A 22841-nucleotide genomic window follows, 5' to 3' on the forward strand; every position below is an offset into this window, starting at 1 on the left:
AGCCTTAGTGCTTCTAGAATGTCTCTAGTACGTCATATATCGACTTCTTGAGCCATTTTCGAGTTTCAAAATAAAAGTCCAACACGTGAGATAGTTGGAACTGTACATTTTTTTTCATTTAGCAGACGCTCTGATCCAGAGCGACTTACAGGAGCAATTAGGGTTAAGTGCCTTGCTCAAGGGCACATAGACAGATTTTTCACCTAGTCGGCTCGGGGATTCGAACCAGTGACGTTTCGGTTACTGGCCCAACGCTCTTAACCGCTAGGCTTGATATCTCACTAACATCCGGAGATATGGTATGTTATAACAACAATATAACAATCGCCAGACATCAGTCAGTATAGATTTAAAACATGATCTAAAGAATAAAATATACACCAATCGAGCATATTCAACAGAAAAAGCAACGCATCTATGTCTCGTGTCTCTCAGGATTCCGGCTAAATTACCATTAAACTCAGGTCATGTTTATAGATGTTGAAGCCATTTGGAAAGAAATTAGATTGTTTCTATCAAACAGCACGTCCCCAAGTATAAACATCAGATGGCGCTGATCTGCTTTCACACACAACTTTTACTTTCACCTCTTATCTTGAGTGTGGTTTAAAACCACCACTAGGAGGTAGCAATCAGTTACATAAAGATTTGAAACAAACTATCCGTTTTGCACGTTTTGGTTTTTACCCTAGCACTACACAGTTTATTCAAATTACCAACTCATCATCAAGCTTTGATTATATGAATCAGCTGTGTAGTGCTAGGACAAAAACCAAAACGTGCATCCATGGGGGACCCCAGGACCGAGTTTGGGGAACCCTGAAGTAGGGTCCAAGGAGAGTCCACCGAACGTCAAAACAAGTCATACGAAGAGTTAATCTTGGATCAAAAGTTCAGTTGTTGAAGTCCATAGTCCATTGCTGTGCCTATTCTGCCTATTTACATCATGTCAACACAATCTCTGAATGATATAGCTTTCCTCAGCAAATTCTTTAATACAGGTCTGTATCTGTCTCTGTCCTAAAACTGAATAGCACTGCAGGTAGCCAGCCTAACATTACGAGCAAGAGTATTGGTTGCTCCTGTCTATTCATAACCAATAAGCGCAGTGTTGCTATGCCTTATCGCTGTATTGGTTGGCGGACACGGCTGTCAATTTGTCTTCAGACGAAGTACAGTGTGGTTCTGTGCAATTACATCAAACTCAGTCTGGGCACCGCGCGCTTAAAAACATTGCGTCTGCACGACTTGCCAGTGCTGGAGAGGAAATTTACCTCGAAAGGAATGCGAAGAAGGATTTAGGTTTGGCATTGCTACGAGGAAAACGAGGAGGTGCGACTTTTTAAGTGATCAACATATTTTTCTTCTATTCAAAGGTAAATCTATGTAAATCCTTGCCATTATATATATATATATATTTGTGTTATAATGGGGAATATTTTGCTGTCATAATAATCCTTAAATTCAATTTCAGTTGCATAATGAAATGTTTGACCATTATGGTTGAATAGGCTATTATAAATGAATTGCCCAATGCAGTTCAGAATGTTGCAAGCTGGTTGTTTATGTTGCGGGCATGGATGGGATGGGATGGCGAGGTCTGCAGTGGAGCTGGTTGTTATTATTATTATTACACGTTACGCGTGGCCTGATCCTGCACCACCAGCAGCCGCAGGCAGTAATGGAACATAACTGCTTACAATATCAATATCATGATATGCAGTGGAGTAGCGCAAGGTCCGAGCAAGCCCCCCACCCGTTTTTGCCATGGGCCAGAGAGCAGAATGTGCCGTTTTCATGCTACTTTACACATTTTGGCATGAGGCTGAGAAAATTGTGCTGTTTTAGAGCTAATTTCCTGCTATTCTACACATTTTGCCATGAGGCTGATGCCATGCCAGTGAGCATAAGGCAATATAAGGGAGAGTTCCTGGGAGTTAAATGGTCGGGTGTAACAGGAATCTAAGGTTGTCTGCCCTAGGGTGCATTTTTTTTGCTAAAGTTTGGGCTGCCGGTTGCTGTGGCCAATCGGTACATTGTCACTGTCTGCTTCATGTTTATTATGGCTTCTGTGTTGGGTGTTTAATCATGTGTAGCCTATTCCCCCAGTTGACCATTGTCAAATTATTTATTTGCATGTATCCTATAGACAACTGGCGCTAATAGACAAATTACATTTACTCCTGAGGTACTGACCTGTTGCAACCTCTACAACCACTGTGATTATTATTTGACCCTGCTGATCATCTATAAACGTTTGAACATCTTGGAGAAAAATCTGGCCTTAATGGCCATGTACTGTTATAATCTCCACCCGGCACAGCCAGAAGGGGACCCCTCAGAGCCTGGTTCCTCTCTAGGTTTCTTCCTAGGTTTCTGCCTTTCTAGGGAGTTTTTCCTAGCCACCATGCTTCTACATCTGCATTGCTTGATGTTTGGGGTTTTAGGCTGGGTTTCTGTATAGCACTTTGTGACATCTGCTGATGTAAAAGGGCTTTATAAATACATTTGATTGATTTGTTGCCTTTACATTCGTAAAGTATTCAGACCCCTTGACTTCTTCCACATGTTGTTACGTTACAGCCTTATTCTAAAATGGATTAAATCGTTTTTTTCCTCATCAATCTACACACAATACCCCATAATGACAAAGCGAAAACAGATATCACATTTACATAAGTATTCAGATCCTTTACTCAGTACTTTGTTGAAGCACCTTTGGCAGCGATTACAGCCTCGATTATTGGGTATGACGCTACAAGCTTGACATTTGGGGAGTTTCTCCCATTCTTCTCTGCAGATCTTCTCAAGCTCTGTCAGGTTGGATGGGGAGCGTCGCTGCACAGCTATTTTCAGGTCTCTCCAGAGATGTTCGATCGGGTTCATGTCCGGGCTCTGGCTGGGCCACTCAAGGACATTCAGAGACTTGCCCGTAGCCACTCCTGCGTTGTCTTGGCTGTGTGCTTAGGATCATCAACCTTTGCCCCCGTCTGAGGTCCTGAGCAATCTGGAGCAGGTTTTCTTTAAGGATCTCTCTGTACTTTGCTCCATTCATCTTTCCCTCGATCCTGACTAGTCTCCCAGTCCCTGCCGCTGAAATACTTCCCCACAGCATGATGCTGCCATCACCATGCTTCACCGTAGGGATGGTGCCAGGTTTCCTCCAGACGTGACGCTTGGCATTCAGGCCAAAGAGTTGAATCTTGGTTTCATCAGACCAGAGAATCTTGTTTCTCATGGTCTGAGAGTCTTTAGGTGCCTTTTGGCAAATCCAAGCGGGCTGTCATGTGCCTTTTACTGAGGAGTGGCTTCCATCTGGCCACTCTACCATAAAGGCCTGATTGGTGGAGTGCTGCAGAGATGGTTGTCCTTCTGGAAGGTTCTCCCATCTCCACAGAGGACCTCTGGAGCTCTGTCAGAGTGACCATCAGGTTTTTGGTCATCTCCCTGACCAAGGCCCTTTTCCCCCGATTGCTCAGTTTGGCCGGGCGGCCAGCTCTAGGAAGAGTCTTGGTGTTTTTCCAAACTTCTTCCATTTAAGAATGATGGAGGCCAATGTGTTCTTGGGGACCTTCAACAATGCAGACATTTGTTATTACCCTTCCCCAAATCTGTGCCTCGATACAATCCTGTCTCGGAGCTTGACGGACAATTCCTTCGACCTCATGGCTTGGTTTTTGCTCTGACATGCACTGTCAACTGTGGGACCTTATATAGACAGGTGTGTGCCTTTCCAAATCATCTCCAATCAATTGAATTTCCCACAGGTGGATTCCAATCAAGTTGTAGAAACATCTCAAGGATGAACAATGGAAACAGGATACACCTGAGCTCAATTTTGAGTCTCATAGCAAAGGTTCTGAATAATTATGTAAATGTGCAAAAACATTATGTGTAGATTGATGAAGGAAAATGTTTTATTTCATCAATTTTAGAATAAGGCTGTAACGTAATTAAATGTGGAAAAAGTCAAGGGTCTGAATACTTTCCGAATGCACTGTAGCACTTGCAACTCCTGTATAGGACTTTTCCGAGTGTGATGCTAAAAGGCAATGCTGAGTAAATACTTTTCCAGCATCATAATGTAAAGATAGATGTTTTTTCAAATAATGACATGTTACTGTACACACAACACAAGACAACATTTTGGATCAATGAGCACACTCATGAACAAGGTGTGTGTAGGTGTATATGTGCGTGTGTGCCTGCGCGTGTGTGTGAGTTTGTGTATGTTGAATCAACGTCCTTGCATTGCTAAACTGAGGCAACCCCACCATCTGTGGTGGCTAAAGGTCTGCCCTACATACAGTGATCCAGGCAGCCACTGTCTCTGACCCGGTTCATGTATGCAAATACACAAGCACCCAACCAGACACACAGCCAACAACACACACACACACACACACCAGTCCGCCACCACTCTCTATGTATGAATGGGTAGGTAGGCTAACTGTATAGCTAGTAGGCTACTCATTGATTTCTGACTGAATCACAGAAACACAAATAAACATAGCCTCACTGACATACAGTTTCTTCAAGTCAATTATTACAGTAATATGCAGAGGCGCACGCACACACACCATAACATTTATGTCCTCCCCTCGAAGGCTCATACAAATCAAATAAGGGAAAACCCCAATAAAGGATTACATTGTCCACCCTCAAGATCAGATAAGGGGATTTGAGATTCGGTCTGTAGCTGTCAGTGATGTAACGCATCACTATGCTGTCTGTTGCCCCTGAAACAAAATGAGAGAGAGAGAGAGAGAGAAAGAGAGAGAGGAACTACATAAAGCCTCCCATTGGAACTGTGGGGCTGTGTGCTATGAAGGACAACTAGGACCCCAAACACAAGGACGCACGCTCCCCAGTCCGTCTCTCTCTCAGTCCCCTGGCTGCTATCGCTATCATCTTCCCTCTGACTGTTCGAGCGACCACAGCAGCAGCAGCAGCTTCTCTCCGGTTACATAAGCAAGGTTGTTGTTGTGATACCAGAGAGGACCTTTGGCTAGTAAGTGATGTGGCATGTAGTGTGGCACCCAGACTATACCAATACCAGACAGCTCAGCACATCAGCCTTCAGGGGCAAGGCAGACAGAAACAGGAGAAGATGATGATGATGATGATGATGTGTCAAAAAAACATGCTGGCAGTTTTTGCAAGCTCAGAGCATTGGCGGATCCCATCCCTGTTATCTTTTAGAGAATTATTTGACAGAGAGAGAATTTGTGTCTTGGTTTTAGTCTTTGGACTTATTCTTAGCGTTCTTAGATATTCTTCTGTGATATGAAACAAAGAGGCTTTGGTGCAAAGCAGGGTAGAGCTTCTCCATGCTGTGCTGTGTTGTTGTAGTGGCTGCATTTAGTCTACAAACAAATGCTGGGTCTTGAAAGAGATCCTTTTTTAGATGAGCGCATCAAAAGATGATCTGGTGTTTGAAAATGAGTGGAGGATTCGTCAATGTGTCGGTCAGCCTCTCACCTAAGAAACAACAGGTGCAACATAGGTTGAGTTATAAAATGTTCGAAACAAGTGAATATACAGGGCATTCGGAAAGAATTCAGACCCCTTGACTTTTTCCACATTTTGTTACGTTACAGCCTTATTCTAAAATTGATTCAATGGTTTTTTCCCCCATCATCAATCTACACACAATACACCATAACGACAAAGCAAAAACAGGTTTTTAGACTTTTTTGCTAATTTATATAAAATGAAAAAACAAAATATCACATTTGCATAAGTATTCAGACCCTTTACTCAGTACTTTGAAGCACCTTTGGCAGTGATTACAGCCTCAAGTCTTCTTGGGTATTACGCTACAAGCTTGGCACACTTGTATTTGGGGAGTTTCTCCCATTCTTCTCTGCAGATCGTCTCAAGCTCTGTCAGGTTTGATGGGGAGCGTCGCTGCACAGCTATTTTCAGGTCTCTCCAGAGATATTAGATTGGGTTCAAGTCCGGGCTCTGGCTGGGTCACTCAAGGACGTGCAGAGACTTGTCCCGAAGCCACTCCTGCGTTGTCTTGGCTGTATGCTTAGAGTCATTGTCCTGTTAGAAGGTGAACCTTCACCCCAGTCTGAGGTCCTGAGCGCTCTGGAGCAGGTTTTCATCAAGGATCTCTCTGTACTTTGCTCCGTTCATCTTTCCCCTCGATCCTGACTAGTCTCCCAGTCCCTCCCACTGAAAAACATCCCTACAGCATGATGCTGCCACCACCATGTTTCACCGTAGGGATGGTGCCAGGTTTCCTCCAGACGTGACGCTTGGCATTTAGGCCAAATAATTCAATCTTGGTTTCATCAGACCAGAGAATCTTCTTTCTCATGGTCTGAGAGTCCTTTAGGTGCTTTTTGGCAAACTCCAAGCGGGCTGTCATGTGCCTTTTACTGAGGAGTGGCTTCCGTCTGGCCACTCTACCCTAAAGGCCTGATTGGTGGAGTGCTGCAGAGATGGTTGTCCTTCTGGAATGTTCTCCCATCTCCACAGCGGAACTCTGGAGCTCTGTCAGAGTGACCATTGGGTTCTTGGTCACCTCCCTGATCAAGGCCCTTCTCCCCCGATTGCTCAGTTTGGCCGGGCAGCCAGCTCTAGGAATAGTCTTGGTGGTTCCAAACTTCTTCCATTTAAGAATGAAGGGGGCCACTGTGTTCTTGGGGACCTTAAATGCTGCAGACATTTTTTGTGCCTCAAGATCTGTGCCTCAACACAATCCTGTCTCAGAGCTCTACGGACAATTCCTTCGACCTCATGGCTTGGTTTTTGCTCTGACATGCACTGTCAACTGTCAGACCTTATATAGACAGGTGTGTGCCTTTCCAAATCATGTCCAATCAATTGAATTTACCACAGGTGGACTCCAATCAAGTTGTAGAAACATCTCAAGGATGATCAATGGAAACAGGATGCACCTGAGCTCAATTTAGAGTCTCATAGCAAAGGGTCTGAATACTTATATAAGCAAGGTATTTTTGTATTTTTTTGCTTTGTCATTATGGGGTATTGTGTGTAGATTGAAGAAAAAAATAATTTAATCAATTTTAGAATAAGGCTGTAAAGTAACTGTCACGACTTTGGCCGAGGCTGCCTCCCCTCCTTGTTCGGGCAGGCTTCGGCGTTCGTCGTCACCTGCTTACTAACCACTGCCGCCCCAATCATCATCACATTTGTCTTGTCAATCACACACACCTGGTTCTAATCCCCTCATTAGTCTGTGTATAAGTGTTCCCTCTGCCCCCTTGTCCTTGTGGGTGATTGTTATTTGTGAGAGTAGTATAGCTCGGTGGAGCTACTCATACATTTTGTTGCCAGGGTAGATTTTCCCCCTGTGCCATTGTATTATTGGATTCTACCTTTACCGTGTATTTGCCAGGGATGAGAGTTTCCCCTGTGCCTGTTTCGTTGATCGCTATTTGAGCGCAGTTATGTGTCAACGAAGGAATAAACTCTGTATTCGGTGATTACCCTCCTGCGCCTGACTCCTTTCATCACACTCATCACAGTAACATAATGTGAAAAAAGTCAAGGGGTCTGGATACTTTCCGAATACACTGTATTCACCATCTGTTACTCTCATTCTATACATATGTTACATGGAGACATAATATATATTATAACTGAGAGACCTGGACAAATGATTTTCTATATCTGAGTCGAGGGTGGAACATCATTACTAATCGAGGTGATTTGGAAGGCTAATGTGATTTGGTGCAGACAAGCCGGTCTCTCCGTTTGTAATGCACATGAGACTCACCTCTCATTTTATCTCTCAAGTCACTGACTGACATGGGAAAAGCTTGGGAATGGATCCTTTGGAAGGCCGTGACATAATGTTTCTCTTTCACAATACTTGATTTCACCATACTATATCAACACTGGTGTGTAAGTGTGTGTTTATATGTGTGTGTGTGCGAGGCGTGCCTGTGTGATATCCCCATGAGACAGAAATAGACCTAGGTAATCAAACCAGAAATAGACCTAGGTAATCAAACCAAAAATAGACCTAGGTAATCAAACCAAAAATAGACCTAGGTAATCAAACCAAAAATAGACCTAGGTAATCAAACCAGAAATAGACCTAGGTAATCAAACCAGAAATAGACCTAGGTAATCAAACCAAAAATAGACCTAGGTAATCAAACCAAAAATAGACCTAGGTAATCAAACCAAAAATAGACCTAGGTAATCAAACCAGAAATAGACCTAGGTAATCAAACCAGAAATAGACCTAGGTAATCAAACCAAAAATAGACCTAGGTAATCAAACCAGAAATAGACCTAGGTAATCATACCACCCATTGCAGAGTGTGGTTGACTCGTCATCCATTAGCGACGGAACATATTGGATTCATAGAGTACATCATTGCTTTGACAGTAAACTGTAACTAAATATATTGAAGCTGTATTTAGCTCCATATTTCAAGATAATGACAGGGCAGGCCTTGAACCTGCTAGTTGACAGATATACAGTGGGGAGAACAAGTATTTGATACACTGCCGATTTTGCAGGTTTTCCTACTTACAAAGCATGTAGAGGTCTGTAATTTTTTATCATAGGTACACTTCAACTGTGAGAGACGGAATCTAAAACAAAAATCCAGAAAATCACATTGTATGATTTTTAACTAATTAATTTCCATTTTATTGCATGACATAAGTATTTGATCACCTACCAACCAGTAAGAATTCCGGCTCTCACAGACCTGTTAGTTTTTCTTTAAGAAGCCCTCCTGTTCTCCACTCATTACCTGTATTAACTGCACCTGTTTGAACTCGTTACCTGTATAAAAGACACCTGTCCACACACTCAATCAAACAGACTCCAACCTCTCCACAATGGCCAAGACCAGAGAGCTGTGTAAGGACATCAGGGATAAAATTGTAGACCTGCACAAGGCTGGGATGGGCTACAGAACAATAGGCAAGCAGCTTGGTGAGAAGGCAACAACTGTTGGCGCAATTATTAGAAAATGGAAGAAGTTCAAGATGACGGTCAATCACCCTTGGTCTGGGGCTCCATGCAAGATCTCACCTCGTGGGGCATCAATGATCATGAGGAAGGTGAGGGATCAGCCCAGAACTACACGGCAGGACCTGGTCAATGACCTGAAGAGAGCTGGGACCACAGTCTCAAAGAAAACCATTAGGAACACACTACGCCGTCATGGATTAAAATCCTGCAGCGCACGCAAGGTCCCCCTGCTCAAGCCAGCGCATGTCCAGGCCCGTCTGAAGTTTGCCAATGACCATCTGGATGATCCAGAGGAGGAATGGGAGAAGGTCATGTGGTCTGATGAGACAAAAATAGAGCTTTTTGGTCTAAACTCCACTCGCCGTGTTTGGAGGAAGAAGAAGGATGAGTACAACCCCAAGAACACCATCCCAACTGTGAAGCATGGAGGTGGAAACATCATTCTTTGGGGATGCTTTTCTGCAAAGGGGACAGGACGACTGCACCGTATTGAGGGGAGGATGGATGGGGCCATGTATCGCGAGATCTTGGCCAACAACCTCCTTCCCTCAGTAAGAGCATTGAAGATGGGTCGTGGCTGGGTCTTCCAGCATGACAACGACCCGAAACACACAGCCAGGGAAACTAAGGAGTGGCTCCGTAAGAAGCATCTCAAGGTCCTGGAGTGGCCTAGCCAGTCTCCAGACCTGAACCCAATAGAAAATCTTTGGAGGGAGCTGAAAGTCCGTATTGCCCAGCGACAGCCCCGAAACCTGAAGGATCTGGAGAAGGTCTGTATGGAGGAGTGGGCCAAAATCCCTGCTGCAGTGTGTGCAAACCTGGTCAAGACCTACAGGAAACGTATGATCTCTGTAATTGCAAACAAAGGTTTCTGTACCAAATATTAAGTTCTGCTTTTCTGATGTATCAAATACTTATGTCATGCAATAAAATGCAAATTAATTACAATGTGATTTTCTGGATTTTTGTTTTAGATTCCGTCTCTCACAGTTGAAGTGTACCTATGATAAAAACAGACCTCTACATGCTTTGTAAGTAGGAAAACCTGCAAAATCAGCAGTGTATCAAATACTTGTTCTCCCCACTGTATATGTATCTAACCAAGGCTGTTTGACTAGATGAACCTCATTGCACCCAGGGTTTACTGCAGGGTTGGGGTCAATTCAGGAAGTTCCCATTCCAATATTCCTTAATGCGTTTCAATGAGGTAAATGTGGAATTGGAATTTCAAGTTTACTTCCTGAATTGACTGAATTTAAATGGAATTGACCACAACCCTGGTTTAGAGTAACAACCTGTTCCTAATTGGAGTCTATGGAGATTGTTGAGATTACTTGGATCTGTACTAAACTGTGCTTTAGCCTTATCCTCACATTTTTGTCCTAAAATGACAGAGAGAAAGAAAGGCTTCGAGGTTAGCGTGTGTCTGCGTGCGTGTGTGCGTGCGTGCGTGCGTGCGTGCGTTTGTGTGCGCAAGACCTCTGAGTGGTCTCTTTATGCCCCGGTCCCACACTGTTGGCTCAGAGGCAGAAGCCTACAGAGAAAACAAGGGCATGTCTTAAAGGCTTATAGCACACAGCCTTTCCCTTACAAGCCTCTTTGAGTTAACAGTCTAAAGTGAAATTATTTTAAGGCTACTGTCTCTCAGTATAGTACAATGATCATGAGATCACAGTCTATGCTTGACTCAGTATAGAATACCTCAGCGACCATGTTGGCATTTGTCATCTATCATAGGCTACATACACATTCATGCTCTGTCATGCTCCACTGCAAAGTAATTTCACTACTGTACTTCATATGCAGAGAACATATGGAGGCTAACAGATTTTTGTATTTTACAGTGTCAAAAGATAGACAATGATATGCATTATGCAGCCATGTAAAGGTATCCCTGTGGGAGCTCATAATTTTTTTTTCTCCAAGGCACTCCAGTTAAAATCTCTTTATATCCACACACGGATTATCCTGGACTCAGATCTGTTTGTGCTGTGTTGCCAACAACCTACACAGGGATTAGGTCAAAAACAACAACGAGGTTTCGACTATAGACCACCTTCATCAGATTGTGTATCTCCTGTGCTCCGCTTCAACAGGTGTGTGCCTCCCGCCCCGCCCCCCACAACGGCCCTCACCTGTGTGTTGCGGTGCTTCCCCTGCGAGCCTAGCTGGGCCGGCAGCCCCTTCCTGCACCGTCCCCCCACCCCGCCACACCCGATGGTCAGGATGACGCGCTCCAAGACCTTCCAGGCCTACCTGCCCAGCTGCCACCGAACCTACAGCTGCATCCACTGCAGAGCGCACCTGGCCAACCACGACGAGCTCATCTCCAAGGTGAATACTGACTTTAACATACCGACCACAACTGTCCATTCCCTAATAACACTGCTTTCTCTAATTGTGTTTCCCTCAATCTATTCCACATTTCCTTTAAAGAGCCGCTGAACATGCCGATTGGCACGTATGTTTTTCTGTTGCTCATTAGAAAAACTAGATTTCAGTCTTGGATGTGTGTTTCCTAACCGATTCCGCATTTGGTTAATGATGTTTGTCCCCCGTGAGACACTGTAGATGTGGAAGCCTATTTCACTTTCCTCAAAGTCCCCTGAATGAATCTAAGAACTTGCAGAGGATGTTTTAGTCACGCAATTTTAGATCTAACTAAGTTGTTTGGTGCAGTATTTCTCAAGTAAAAAAATGCCTGACGTGTTGTCTTATGTAAACAGTCGGAGCTGCTGGGCAGGTCTGTCTCACTGTCTATGCTATTGGATTGAGAGCAATCACCGCAGCTGTTCACCCCATGTTATTGGGCAAATGGACATCGTCATTTACCCGTTGTGACGCACGGATGTTCCAAACAAAATTTTAGACGAGACTTATCCTAATTACACACTGTACTACATCTTTACACTAGAATAACTGTTTCTGACTCATATCGATGCCACATAGGCCGTTTTCAAAGGGATTCATTGCTTTTTAAAGGCAGTCAATCTTTAAAGCCCAGCCCTACCACACCTGGGTGGTGTTCATTAGGGCATGCAGCGGAAAACGTTTTCAAACGTTTTGCAACAGAAAATTAGAGTATTTCTTGTTTGACAAGTCCAGATAGACACTCCGTGTTTCAGTCCGTTTTCTTCTGTTTTGTGCCGAATGAACTTGACCCTGATTCTACTAATCAAGGGTTTGGTAATAAGTTGAATCATGTATTTAAGGGAAACACTGCCCTGCAAGTCATTCCCAAGAGAGAGCATGAGAGAACATGCTACTGTTTGGCTCCAGGACTTACTTGGAAGAGATGTCCATCTTAACGTGACTTCCCTGGTTAAATAAAGGATATACTGTATAAATACTGTAGTTTTTACAGATTAATTAGAACTTTCAATGCATCGCACTGTAATAACTGGAAAGGTATTGAGTGCTTGCTGCAGCTGTCTTAAAGCTCTGCTGGCAGACTCCTTCACACTTGGACCTAGTATTACAGCTGATGCTGCACTTTCAGACTGGAAACGAGCCTACTGCACCTGCTCATTTCACCGCCATCATACTTCCACAGCTTGTGTGGGTGTGTGTGTTTGTATGTTAGAATATTACTATTTCCATGTGCTACACTATGTAAAGTAAACCCTCACCTGTACAGAAGGCACATGTGTCTGTCAGTCAGTCAGTCAGTCTTACTTTAAAGGCAAAATCTGGGATATTTCCTGCTGTTCAATGATCACGCCAATGAAGTGGCGGGGCTGTGGATCCTTTTTAACCTACTTATCTTCTTCTCATGCAGTCTTTCCAGGGGAGCCAAGGCAGAGCTTATCTGTTCAACTCAGTGTGAGTATCAGTGTGTTTGCATGTAGATACAGTACAGCCATGATCCAGTTCTCAGCCCACGAGCACAATCACAATGAGTATGAAATGAAGATGCTCATTCCTACTGTATGAACACGGTCCCTATCTAGCTCAGTATGAAGTGCCTTTGGGCAATATTATCTAGTGTGTGAGTGGGCGTTATGACTCAGTATAGACAGGCAACAGCTTATGAGCTTGCTTTCTCTTGCTCTCTCTCGCTCTCTCTCTCTCAGGGTGAACGTGGGGTGTGGGCCGGCGGAAGAGAGAGTGTTGCTCACGGGGCTGCATGCTGTGGCAGATATCTACTGTGAGAACTGCAAGACAACTCTGGGTTGGAAATATGTGAGTGTAAGAGTGTGCACGTGTCTGGGGGGGGCAGATACTGTATCTAGAGTTAGAGAGGATAGGCACTGGCACATTATTACCTTCATTAGTAATACCTTATTAGATCGTTGTAGAATTGAAATGCTGTGAACTAATAAAGGTTTTGGAACAATTGAGTGTGCAGGCCCTACTTCACTGTTCATGTTATCGTATTTACATGGCTGAGTTCTGGTCTTAATTTTGAATCCTGAGACTATTTTGGGCCCATCATTCCTAATATCAGTGTAACATTACAGTACAAAGGCTGACTCAGTAAAGGGACTCCTTGCAGTCCCAATCTTGATCTAAGGGGCATATTTCTCATGATGTAGGCCTATAAATTTTCCAAGTACTCAATCAACCGAAGTTGACCTCCTTCTCCTAGTTCAAATATGTTTATTATTATTATTTTAAAAAATTTAAATATATAGGGGAAAATGCACATTAATCAACATCAATATTACAATAATGCAACATCCATGTAAATGTGCCAGGGTTAGCCAAAAGCTAATTTGCACCCGTAGTCCCAGGGCAGGTAAAGGCAATTATACTGCCACAATACAAATACACACTAAAACAATACAAAATACAAATACTTGACATCCAATAATATATAATTCTAACAACAACAACAACTTATTCGTAATAAAAACACTGTAATCTTACATATGAGGAACCACAGATAACTCATGTGCACAGGTTTGGATAGATTTGAGCCATGTTTTCAATTTAAATGTAAAAGTGCAATAATCAGTGCAGCTTTTCAAGTCCATGAGCATTGCAATCCAGTATATTGTGTCACGCCCTGGCTCGGGGGACTCTCTTATGTTGAGCCAGGGTGTTAGTTTCTATGTTTTGTGTTGTAGGTTGTGGGTCTAGTTTGATTATTTCTATGTTGGCCTGAGTGACTCCCAATCAGAGGCAACGAGTGTCAGCTGTCAGCTGGTTGTCTCTGATTGGGAGCCATATTTAAACAGTCGGCTTTTCTTTCGTGTTTGTGGGATTTTGTTTCAAGTCTGTTTATGTTTGACCGTGTACTGTCACGTATCGTTTGTTGTTTTGTTCGTGTTTCCTTCAGTGTTAATAAATATGTTTGCATTCGACGCTGCGCATTGGTCCTCTCTTACCGGCGATCGTGACATATTGTAGCTCTAACAGAGAAGGCCGATTGACCGAATATGCTGTGTCGAAAAGGGACAACGCAATCCCCTCTAGTTACTGCTCTTGTTATCCTGGAGGTGTTTTCCTTGAGCATGATATGCCGGCATAGAGGTGGAGGGGCAAGACCATGCAGGATCTTAAAGACAAGGCTTGCATCTACATACTGCTTAAAGCTATCCAGACTGAATAAATTATGTTTGTGAATGATGTGACAATGGTGGTAACTGTTTGGTTTGTTATCAAAAACCTTAAGTGTTTGTTTGTAGAGTGATTCAATTGGTTTCAGAATAGTAGCCATTCATGCTGGGCTGTCCACACTGAGATAACTGTAGTGATTCAAGACCAGTTTGACCAGCAACAAGAACAACTGCTTATCCAATCACAAATTAGACAAAGGGTTAGAATCCATTCAAAAAAATATATCTGTTTTAATGTATACAAAATAAGAAGGCCCTATAAATAATGTAGCCTACAAATAATGTAGCCAATATATATATAATGTAGCCTATATACAGGTTAATGTACCCTATATCTAATGTGCCTTCGGAAAGTATTCAGACCCCTTGACATTTTCCACATTTTGCTACGTTACAGCCTTATTCTAAAATTGATTAAATAAATACAAATCCTCGGCAAGCTACACACAATACCCCATAATGACAAAGTGAAAACAGGTTTTTAGACATTTTAGCAAAAAAAAACAGAAATACCTTATTTACATAAGTATTCAGACCCTTTGCTATGAGACTCGAAATTGAGCTCAGGTGCATCCTGTTTCCATTGATCATCCTTGAGATGTTTCTACAACTTGATTGGAGTCCACCTGTGGTAAATTCAATTGATTGGACATGATTTGGAAGGGCACACACCTGTCTATATAAGGTCCCACAGTTGACAGTGCATGTCAGAGCAAAACCAAGCCATGAGGTTGAAGGAATTATCCGTAGAGCTGGGATTGTGTCGAGGCACAGATCTGGGGAAGGGTACCAAAACAGTTCTGCAGCATTGAAGGTCCCCAAGAACACAGTGGCCTCCATCATTCTTAAATGGAAGAAGTTTGGAACCACCAAGCCTCTTCCTAGAGCTGGTCACCCGGCCAAACTGAGCAATCAGGGGAGAAGGGCCTTGGTCAGGGAGGTGACCAAGAACCCGATGGTCACTCTGACAGAGCTCTAGAGTTCCGCTGTCACGTCTACACCCGCTCCCCCTCTCCGGTGCTCGAGGTCACCAGTTCACTCATCATTACGCACACCTGCGCTTCATTATGGGACTCACCTGGACTCCATCACGTCATTGATTACCTCCCCTATATCTGTCACTCCCTCAGGTTCATTGCCCAGTCAGCATTGATGTTATGTTTCTCATGTCCAGACGCTGTTCTTGGTTTGTTCTATGTTTATTTATTATTAAACCCTCACCCTGTACTTGCTTCTCGTCTCCCAGCGTCTGTGTTACAGAATGCTGATTCAACAATTGGAAGCAACAGGAATTTTTCTGGTGTCGTAGCTAAGCAGGGTCGGGCCTGATTAGTACTTGGTTGGGAGACTGCTTGGGAATACCAGATGCTGGAAGCTTTTACAGAATGCTGACTCTCAGCCAGTTTGTCAGGCTCCCATGCCTCAGCCGGCTCGTCAGGCTCCCATGCCTCAGCCGGCTCGTCAGGCTCCCATGCCTCAGCTGGCCCAGTCAGGCTCCCATGCCTCAGCTGGCCCCGTCAGGCTTCCATGCCTCAGCCGGCTCGTCAGGCTCGCATGCCTCAGCCGGCCCACTCAGGCTCCCATGCTTCAGCCGGCCCCCTCAGGCTCCCAGTACTGAGTAAAGGGTCTGAATACTTATATAAATGTGATATTTCCGTTTGTTATTTTTTATACATTTGCAAAGAATTGTAAAAATCAGTTTTTGCTTTGTCATTATGGGGTATTGTGTGTAGATTGATGAGGGGAAAAAACTATTTTATCAATTTTAGAATAAGGCTGTAACCTAACAAAATGTGGAAAAAGTCAAGGAGTCTGAATACTTTCCGAAGGCACTGTATAATGTAGTGTGTATATATAATGTAGCCTATATATAATGTAGCCTATATATAATGTGGCCTATATATATGAGGAGATAGATGTGGACATCAATCTGAGTTGTACTGAAAAAGACATACAGTTACTGTTCCTTGTGGAACACAAATGTATACATTATATACACTACCATTCAAAAGTTTGGGGTCACTTAGAAACATCCTTGTTTTCCATGAAAACATACATGAAATGAGTTTGAATAGGAAATATAGCAACATGCATAGGAAATGTAGTCATTAACAAGATTAGAAATAATGATTTTTAATATAAATAATAATTGTGTCCTTCAAACTTTTCTTTCATCAAAGAATCCTACATTTGCAGCTATTACAGCCTTGCAGACCTTTGGCATTCTAGTTGTCAATTTGCTGTATACAGTTGAAGTCGGAAGTTCACATACACCTTAGCCAAATACATTTAAACTCAGTTTTTCACAATTCCTGACATTTAATCCTAGTAAAGATTCCCTGTCTTATGTCAGTTAGGATCACCACTTTATTTTAAGAATGTGAAATGTCAGAATAATAGTAGAGAGAAGGATTTATTTAAGCTTTTATTTCTTTCATCACATTCCCAGTGGGTCAGAAGTTTACATACACTCAATTAGTATTTGGTAGCATTACCTTTAAACTGTTTAACTTGGGTCAAACGTTTTGGGTAGCCTTCCAGAAGCTTCCCACAATAAGTTGGGTGAATTTTGGCCCATTCCTCCTGACAGAGCTGGTGTAACTGAGTCAGGTTTGTAGGCCTCCTTGCTCGCACATGCTTTTTCAGTTCTGGCCACAAATGTTCTATAGGATTGAGGTCAGGGCTTTGTGATGGCCACTCCGATACCTTGACTTTGTTGTCCTTAAACCATTTTGCCACAACTTCAATATATCCACATAATTTTCCTTCCTCATGATGCAATCTATTTTGTGAAGTGCACCAGTCCCTCCTGCAGCAAAGCACCCCCACAGCATGATGCTGCCACCCCCGTGCTTCACAGTTGGGATGGTGTTCTTCGTCTTGCAAGCATCCCCCTTTTTCCTCCAAACATAACGATGGTCATTATGGCCAAACAGTTCTATTTTTGTTTCATCAGACCAGAGGACATTTCTCCAAAAAGTACGATCTTCGTCCCCATGTGCAGTTTGTGCCGGTTTTGGAGCAGTGGCTTCTTCCTTGTTGAGCGGTCTTTCAGGTTATGTCAATATAGGACTCGTTTAACTGTGGATATAGATACTTTTGTACTTGTTTCCTCCAGCTTCTTCACAAGGTCCTTTGCTGTTGTTCTGTGATTGATTTGCACTTTTCGCACCAAAGTACGTTAATCTCTAGGAGACATAACGCGTCTCCTTCCTGAGTGGTATGACGGCTGCGTGGTCCCATGGTGTTTATACTTGCTTACTATTGTTTGTACAGATGAACGTGGTACCTTCAGGCGTTTGGAAATTGCTCCTAAGGATGAACCAGACTTGTGGAGGTCTACAATTTTTTTGGGCTGATTTCTTTAGATTTTCCCATGATGTCAAGCAAAGAGGCATGGAGTTTGAAGGTAGGCCTTGAAATACATCCACAGTTACACCTCCAATTGACTCAAATGATGTCAATTAGGCTATCAGAAGCGTCTAAAGCCATGACATCATTTTCTGGAATTTTCCAAGCTGTTTAAAGTTACAGTCAACTTAGTGTATGTAAACTTCTGAACCACTGGAATTGTGATACAGTGAATTATAAGTGAAATAATCTGTCTGTAAACAATTGTTGGAAAAATTACTTGTGTCATGCACAAAGTAGATGTCCTAACCAACTTGCCAAAACTATAATTTGTTAACAATAATTTTTTTGAGTGGTTGAAAAACTTGTTTTAATGACTCCAACCTAAGTGTATGTAAACTTCCGACTTCAACTGTATATACACTGCTCAAAAAAATCACTAAAATAACACATCCTAGATCTGAATGAATGAAATAATCTTATTAAATACATAGTTGAATGTGCTGACAACAAAATCACACAAAAATTATCAATGGAAATCAAATTTATCAACCCATGTAGGTCTGGATTTGGAGTCACCCTCAAAATTAAAGTGGAAAACCACACTACAGGCTGATCCAACTTTGATGTAATGTCCTTAAAACAAGTCAAAATGAGGCTCAGTAGTGTGTGTGGCCTCCACGTGCCTGTATGACCTCCCTACAACGCCTGGGCATGCTCCTGATGAGGTGGCGGATGGTCTCCTGAGGGATCTCCTCCCAGACCTGGACTAAAGCATCCGCCAACTCCTGGACAGTCTGTGGTGCAACGTGGCGTTGGTGGATGGAGCGAGACATGATGTCCCAGATGTGCTCAATTGGATTCAGGTCTGGGGAACGGGCGGGCCAGTCCATAGCATCAATGCCTTCCTCTTGCAGGAACTGCTGACACACTCCAGCCACATGAGGTCTAGCATTGTCTTGCATTAGGAGGAACCCAGGGCCAACCGCACCAGCATATGGTCTCACAAGGGGTCTGAGGATCTCATCTCGGTACCTAATGGCAGTCAGGCTACCTCTGGCGAGCACATGGAGGGCTGTGCGGCCCCCCAAAGAAATGCCACCCCACACCATGACTGACCCACCGCCAAACCGGTCATGCTGGAGGATGTTGCAGGCAGCAGAACGTTCTCCACGGCGTCTCCAGACTCTGTCACTTCTGTCACATGTGCTCAGTGTGAACCTGCTTTCATCTATGAAGAGCACAGGGCGCCAGTGGCGAATTTGCCAATCTTGGTGTTCTCTGGCAAATGCCAAACGTCCTGCACGGTGTTGGGCTGTAAGCACAACCCCCACCTGTGGACATCGGGCCCTCATACCACCCTCATGGAGTCTGTTTCTGACCGTTTGAGCAGACACATGCACATTTGTGGCCTGCTGGAGGTCATTTTGCAGGGCTCTGGCAGTGCTCCTCCTGCTCCTCCTTGCACAAAGGCGGAGGTTGCAGTCCTGCTGCTGGGTTGTTTCCCTCCTACGGCCTCCTCCACGTCTCCTGATGTACTGGCCTGTCTCCTGGTAGCGCCTCCATGCTCTGGACACTACGCTGACAGACACAGCAAACCTTCTTGCCACAGCTCGCATTGATGTGCCATCCTGGATGAGCTGCACTACCTGAGCCACTTGTGTGGGTTGTAGACTCCGTCTCATGCTACCACTAGAGTGAAAGCACCGCCAGCATTCAAAAGTGACCAAAACATCAGCCAGGAAGCATAGGAACTGAGAAGTGGTCTGTGGTCACCACCTGCAAAACCAGTCCTTTATTGGGGGTGTCTTGCTAATTGCCTATAATTTCCACCTGTTGTCTATTCCATTTGCACAACAGCATGTGAAATGTATTATCAATCAGTGTTGCTTCCTAAGTGGACAGTTTGATTTCACAGAAGTGTGATTGACTTGGAGTTACATTGTGTTGTTTACGTGTTCCCTTAATTTTTTTGAGCAGTGTATGATATAGATGTGGACAGCTTTATATTTGCACTGAAGTATAATTGTGCCACCATGTTCAGTACTTAGTAAAGGTGGTATTTCTAGCAGCAGGTCAATGTGGAACACACAGCCGGTCCACATACCAGCTGTCCAGTTTATCAGCCTGGTCACTACCACTTCCCCCCTCAGACCCCTGTGTGTGTGTGTGTGTGTGTGTGTGTGTGTGTGTGTGTGTGTGTGTGTGTGTGTGTGTGGTGGGGGGGGGGGTGTTATGACTCACACGTACCTCACACGTCTGCCCAGATATAACGAAACGTGGGGCGAGGCCATTAATATCCCTGAAACGGTTGTTTCTACAACGCCATCCGAGTTCAACAGACGCTTGACCCAGTGGACTTCCAGACCATGAAACCTGATAACGCCTCTCTCTGCTTGAAAAGGAAAGACTACATATGATTGAGATGTACAGTAAAAACACATTTGACTACATTTGTAATCTGCAGTGGCCCACAGCACTCTCTGCAATGCTCCATTATATAACATGGTTCAGTAAGGTTGGAGGCGAAATCAGAGGACAGTGTTTTCAATGGCAATGAGTGTGAAGTCTTTCATCCCGGAAAAGCCTCATCTTCTTTCTCCCCTTCCTCCTTCTCTCTCCCCCTCCCTCTTTTCCACCCCTTCCTCCCTCCATCTCTTCCCCCACCCTGACACTCCCCCACAGGAGCATGCCTTTGAGAGCAGTCAGAAGTACAAGGAGGGCAAGTTCATCATTGAGCTGGCCCACATGATCAAGGACAACGGCTGGGACTGAAAGACGAAGCGTCGTCCATGACTCGGTTGGGGGTTGAATGGGGGTGGATGGGAGGGAAGGAGGTGAGTGTGTGGGTGAGTGTGCGACTTTGATTTACCATGGACCTCTGTCCTCCTCTCCGTTCACCCTCCCCTCCTGATGACACACACCAGCAGCCTCCAGGGTGGAGGTAGTAGGGGAGTGTGGGTGAGGCTGTAGTAGCAGCCTGACCTGCCCCTCTGGGCTCTGTGTGTGTCTGGACTGGAGGAGGATGTCATTTGGGATGGATGGACACCACCAGACACACACGCAATGGCAAGCAAACACACACCCACACACACGTGCATACACACACACAAACACAAACAGCCATGCATGTCCCAGACCAACATCCCAGCCTGATGGGTAGCTCTTCAGATAGAGAGCCTGGCCAAGGCCAGTGTTGTTGTGTTACTATCTATGTTAGGGCTGGCTGGCCTGAAGTGTGAGGAGGGACCAGGCCCTGGCATGGTCAGTAGCCTTGGGTTAAAGAGCTGATGGGAGCTCTCGTCTGTATGTGAATGAGATGGCCTAAGATGATTATCCCCAAATCCAGCTGATCTGATCCACCCAAGGCTGTGCCAGCTGAAACAATGATGAGGCCTGGTGTTAAGGTTTGGCACTGAGGCCTGTGGGGGCTGGGCGGGGAAAGGGTTGAGGGGAGGAGGGTCAGGGAGAGGGCAGGTCCTGATTATGGATTCTAATCCACCCTGGTTGTGGGGTTGTAGTAAAAGCTGGTTGCACAGCCGTGTGACCCACTCCAGGTCTTACCGGCAGCAGTTTTTGTTGTGAGAGTCAGGATGATAGGGAGTGTGAAAGGATTCAAGGATATGTCTAAACTCTGAGAAGAATCTGATCAGTCAGTGCTTTGGCATTCTCCATCATCCGTAGATGCCTGAAATCATGTCTTGGGATGTTTGGATCCTTCATGTGTTGTGTCTGATGTAAATTATGATAAATCTACCATCACCACTTTGGATTAAATTTGAACTATGGAATTGAACATCTTTGACTTTTGAAGCTCTGACTTGAACATGCTTGGAGATTGGTTCTAGTGTTTTGGCCTGGTGTGGTAACTGAAAGCGGTTGGGATGTGAAGGCCTTTAGGAGATGCTCATATGAAGTTCTGAAAAGTTGACGTTCTGAAGCTTTCTTTCAGTCTGGGATGACCATAGCAGTTCATAGATTGTTACACACACTAACTTACTACCTGGCCCTCACTTAAAACACTGAACAGCGAAGCCGTACAGTAGACCTGTGGATTTTTCTAAACAGAAGCCAACTAAGCAGCACAACTAATCAAACTAATCTTCCTGGTATCTACGACAACTGACTGACAGTCGAGACTTCCAATCAGAGTCTGTAGAAGTCCCTAGCACAACCAAAGAACACACCCATCTACAATAAATTGACCAAACACAAGATACATTTTTTTTTTGCTTAGGTCAAAGTGTTGCAAAACGTGGGGTTGAGAATTGTTGTTGAATGCCAAGGTTATGGATAACCTTTCTCTGTGATATAATGCATTATGATTTTTGTAAATTACAGATCTTAATATATACATATTATAATTTATGTCAATCTCTGACTGTGTTACTAAATGTAAATAGTAATATGTAATGTCTCTTTTATCTGTGATCGTCATGATTATGATTTGGATTCTTGCCATGCTTTCTCTCTGGTATATCCCTCGTCGGTTGAAGGATATTTACTACTTTTTTACTCTTTGAAAATGTTTCAATTTTAGTGTCTTTTGTAAAGGAGGAGATAGGAGTGACAATATCATTGGAACTTGGTCAATTAAAGCATCACCTTGATACCTGTATTGGATGTGTTCTGCGTGCTATGTTGGTCTTGGATATACATCACCATAATGTATCAAGTATCAGGGTCCATGTTCTTTTGTATAGAATAGAATATTATAGTGACATAGAATATGATAGTGACATAGATTACGATACTGACATTGGCTAAGGACAGACCAGAGCTATATATATACAGCCATATACAATAGCCTACATCTCGTATACATATGCTAATACACTGTACATATACAGTGCATTCGAAAGTATTCAGACCCCTTGACTTTTTCCACATTTTGTTATGTTACAGCCTTATTCTAAAATGGATTAAATTCAAAAACAGGTTTGTTAATAATGAAAAAC

The 22841-nt window shown here is 43.7% G+C and overlaps 1 protein-coding gene across 1 annotated transcript; it reads left to right on the top strand.

The window, feature by feature from the left end:
* The first annotated feature begins 1206 nt into the window (after positions 1-1206).
* On the top strand, positions 1207-22501 carry LOC311105845 (protein yippee-like 2). Its single transcript, XM_084148058.1, has 5 exons — positions 1207-1376; positions 11068-11305; positions 12750-12793; positions 13045-13153; positions 20569-22501. Exons 2-5 carry the CDS (start codon positions 11189-11191, stop codon positions 20656-20658), a joined length of 360 nt encoding a protein of 119 aa, XP_084004184.1. The 5' UTR covers positions 1207-1376; positions 11068-11188; the 3' UTR covers positions 20659-22501.
* The last annotated feature ends 340 nt before the right edge of the window (positions 22502-22841 follow it).

The sequence above is a fragment of the Coregonus lavaretus genome (assembly GCF_964263955.1).
Source record: "Coregonus lavaretus genome assembly, chromosome: 30".
In the NCBI taxonomy this organism is placed as follows: domain Eukaryota; kingdom Metazoa; phylum Chordata; class Actinopteri; order Salmoniformes; family Salmonidae; genus Coregonus; species Coregonus lavaretus.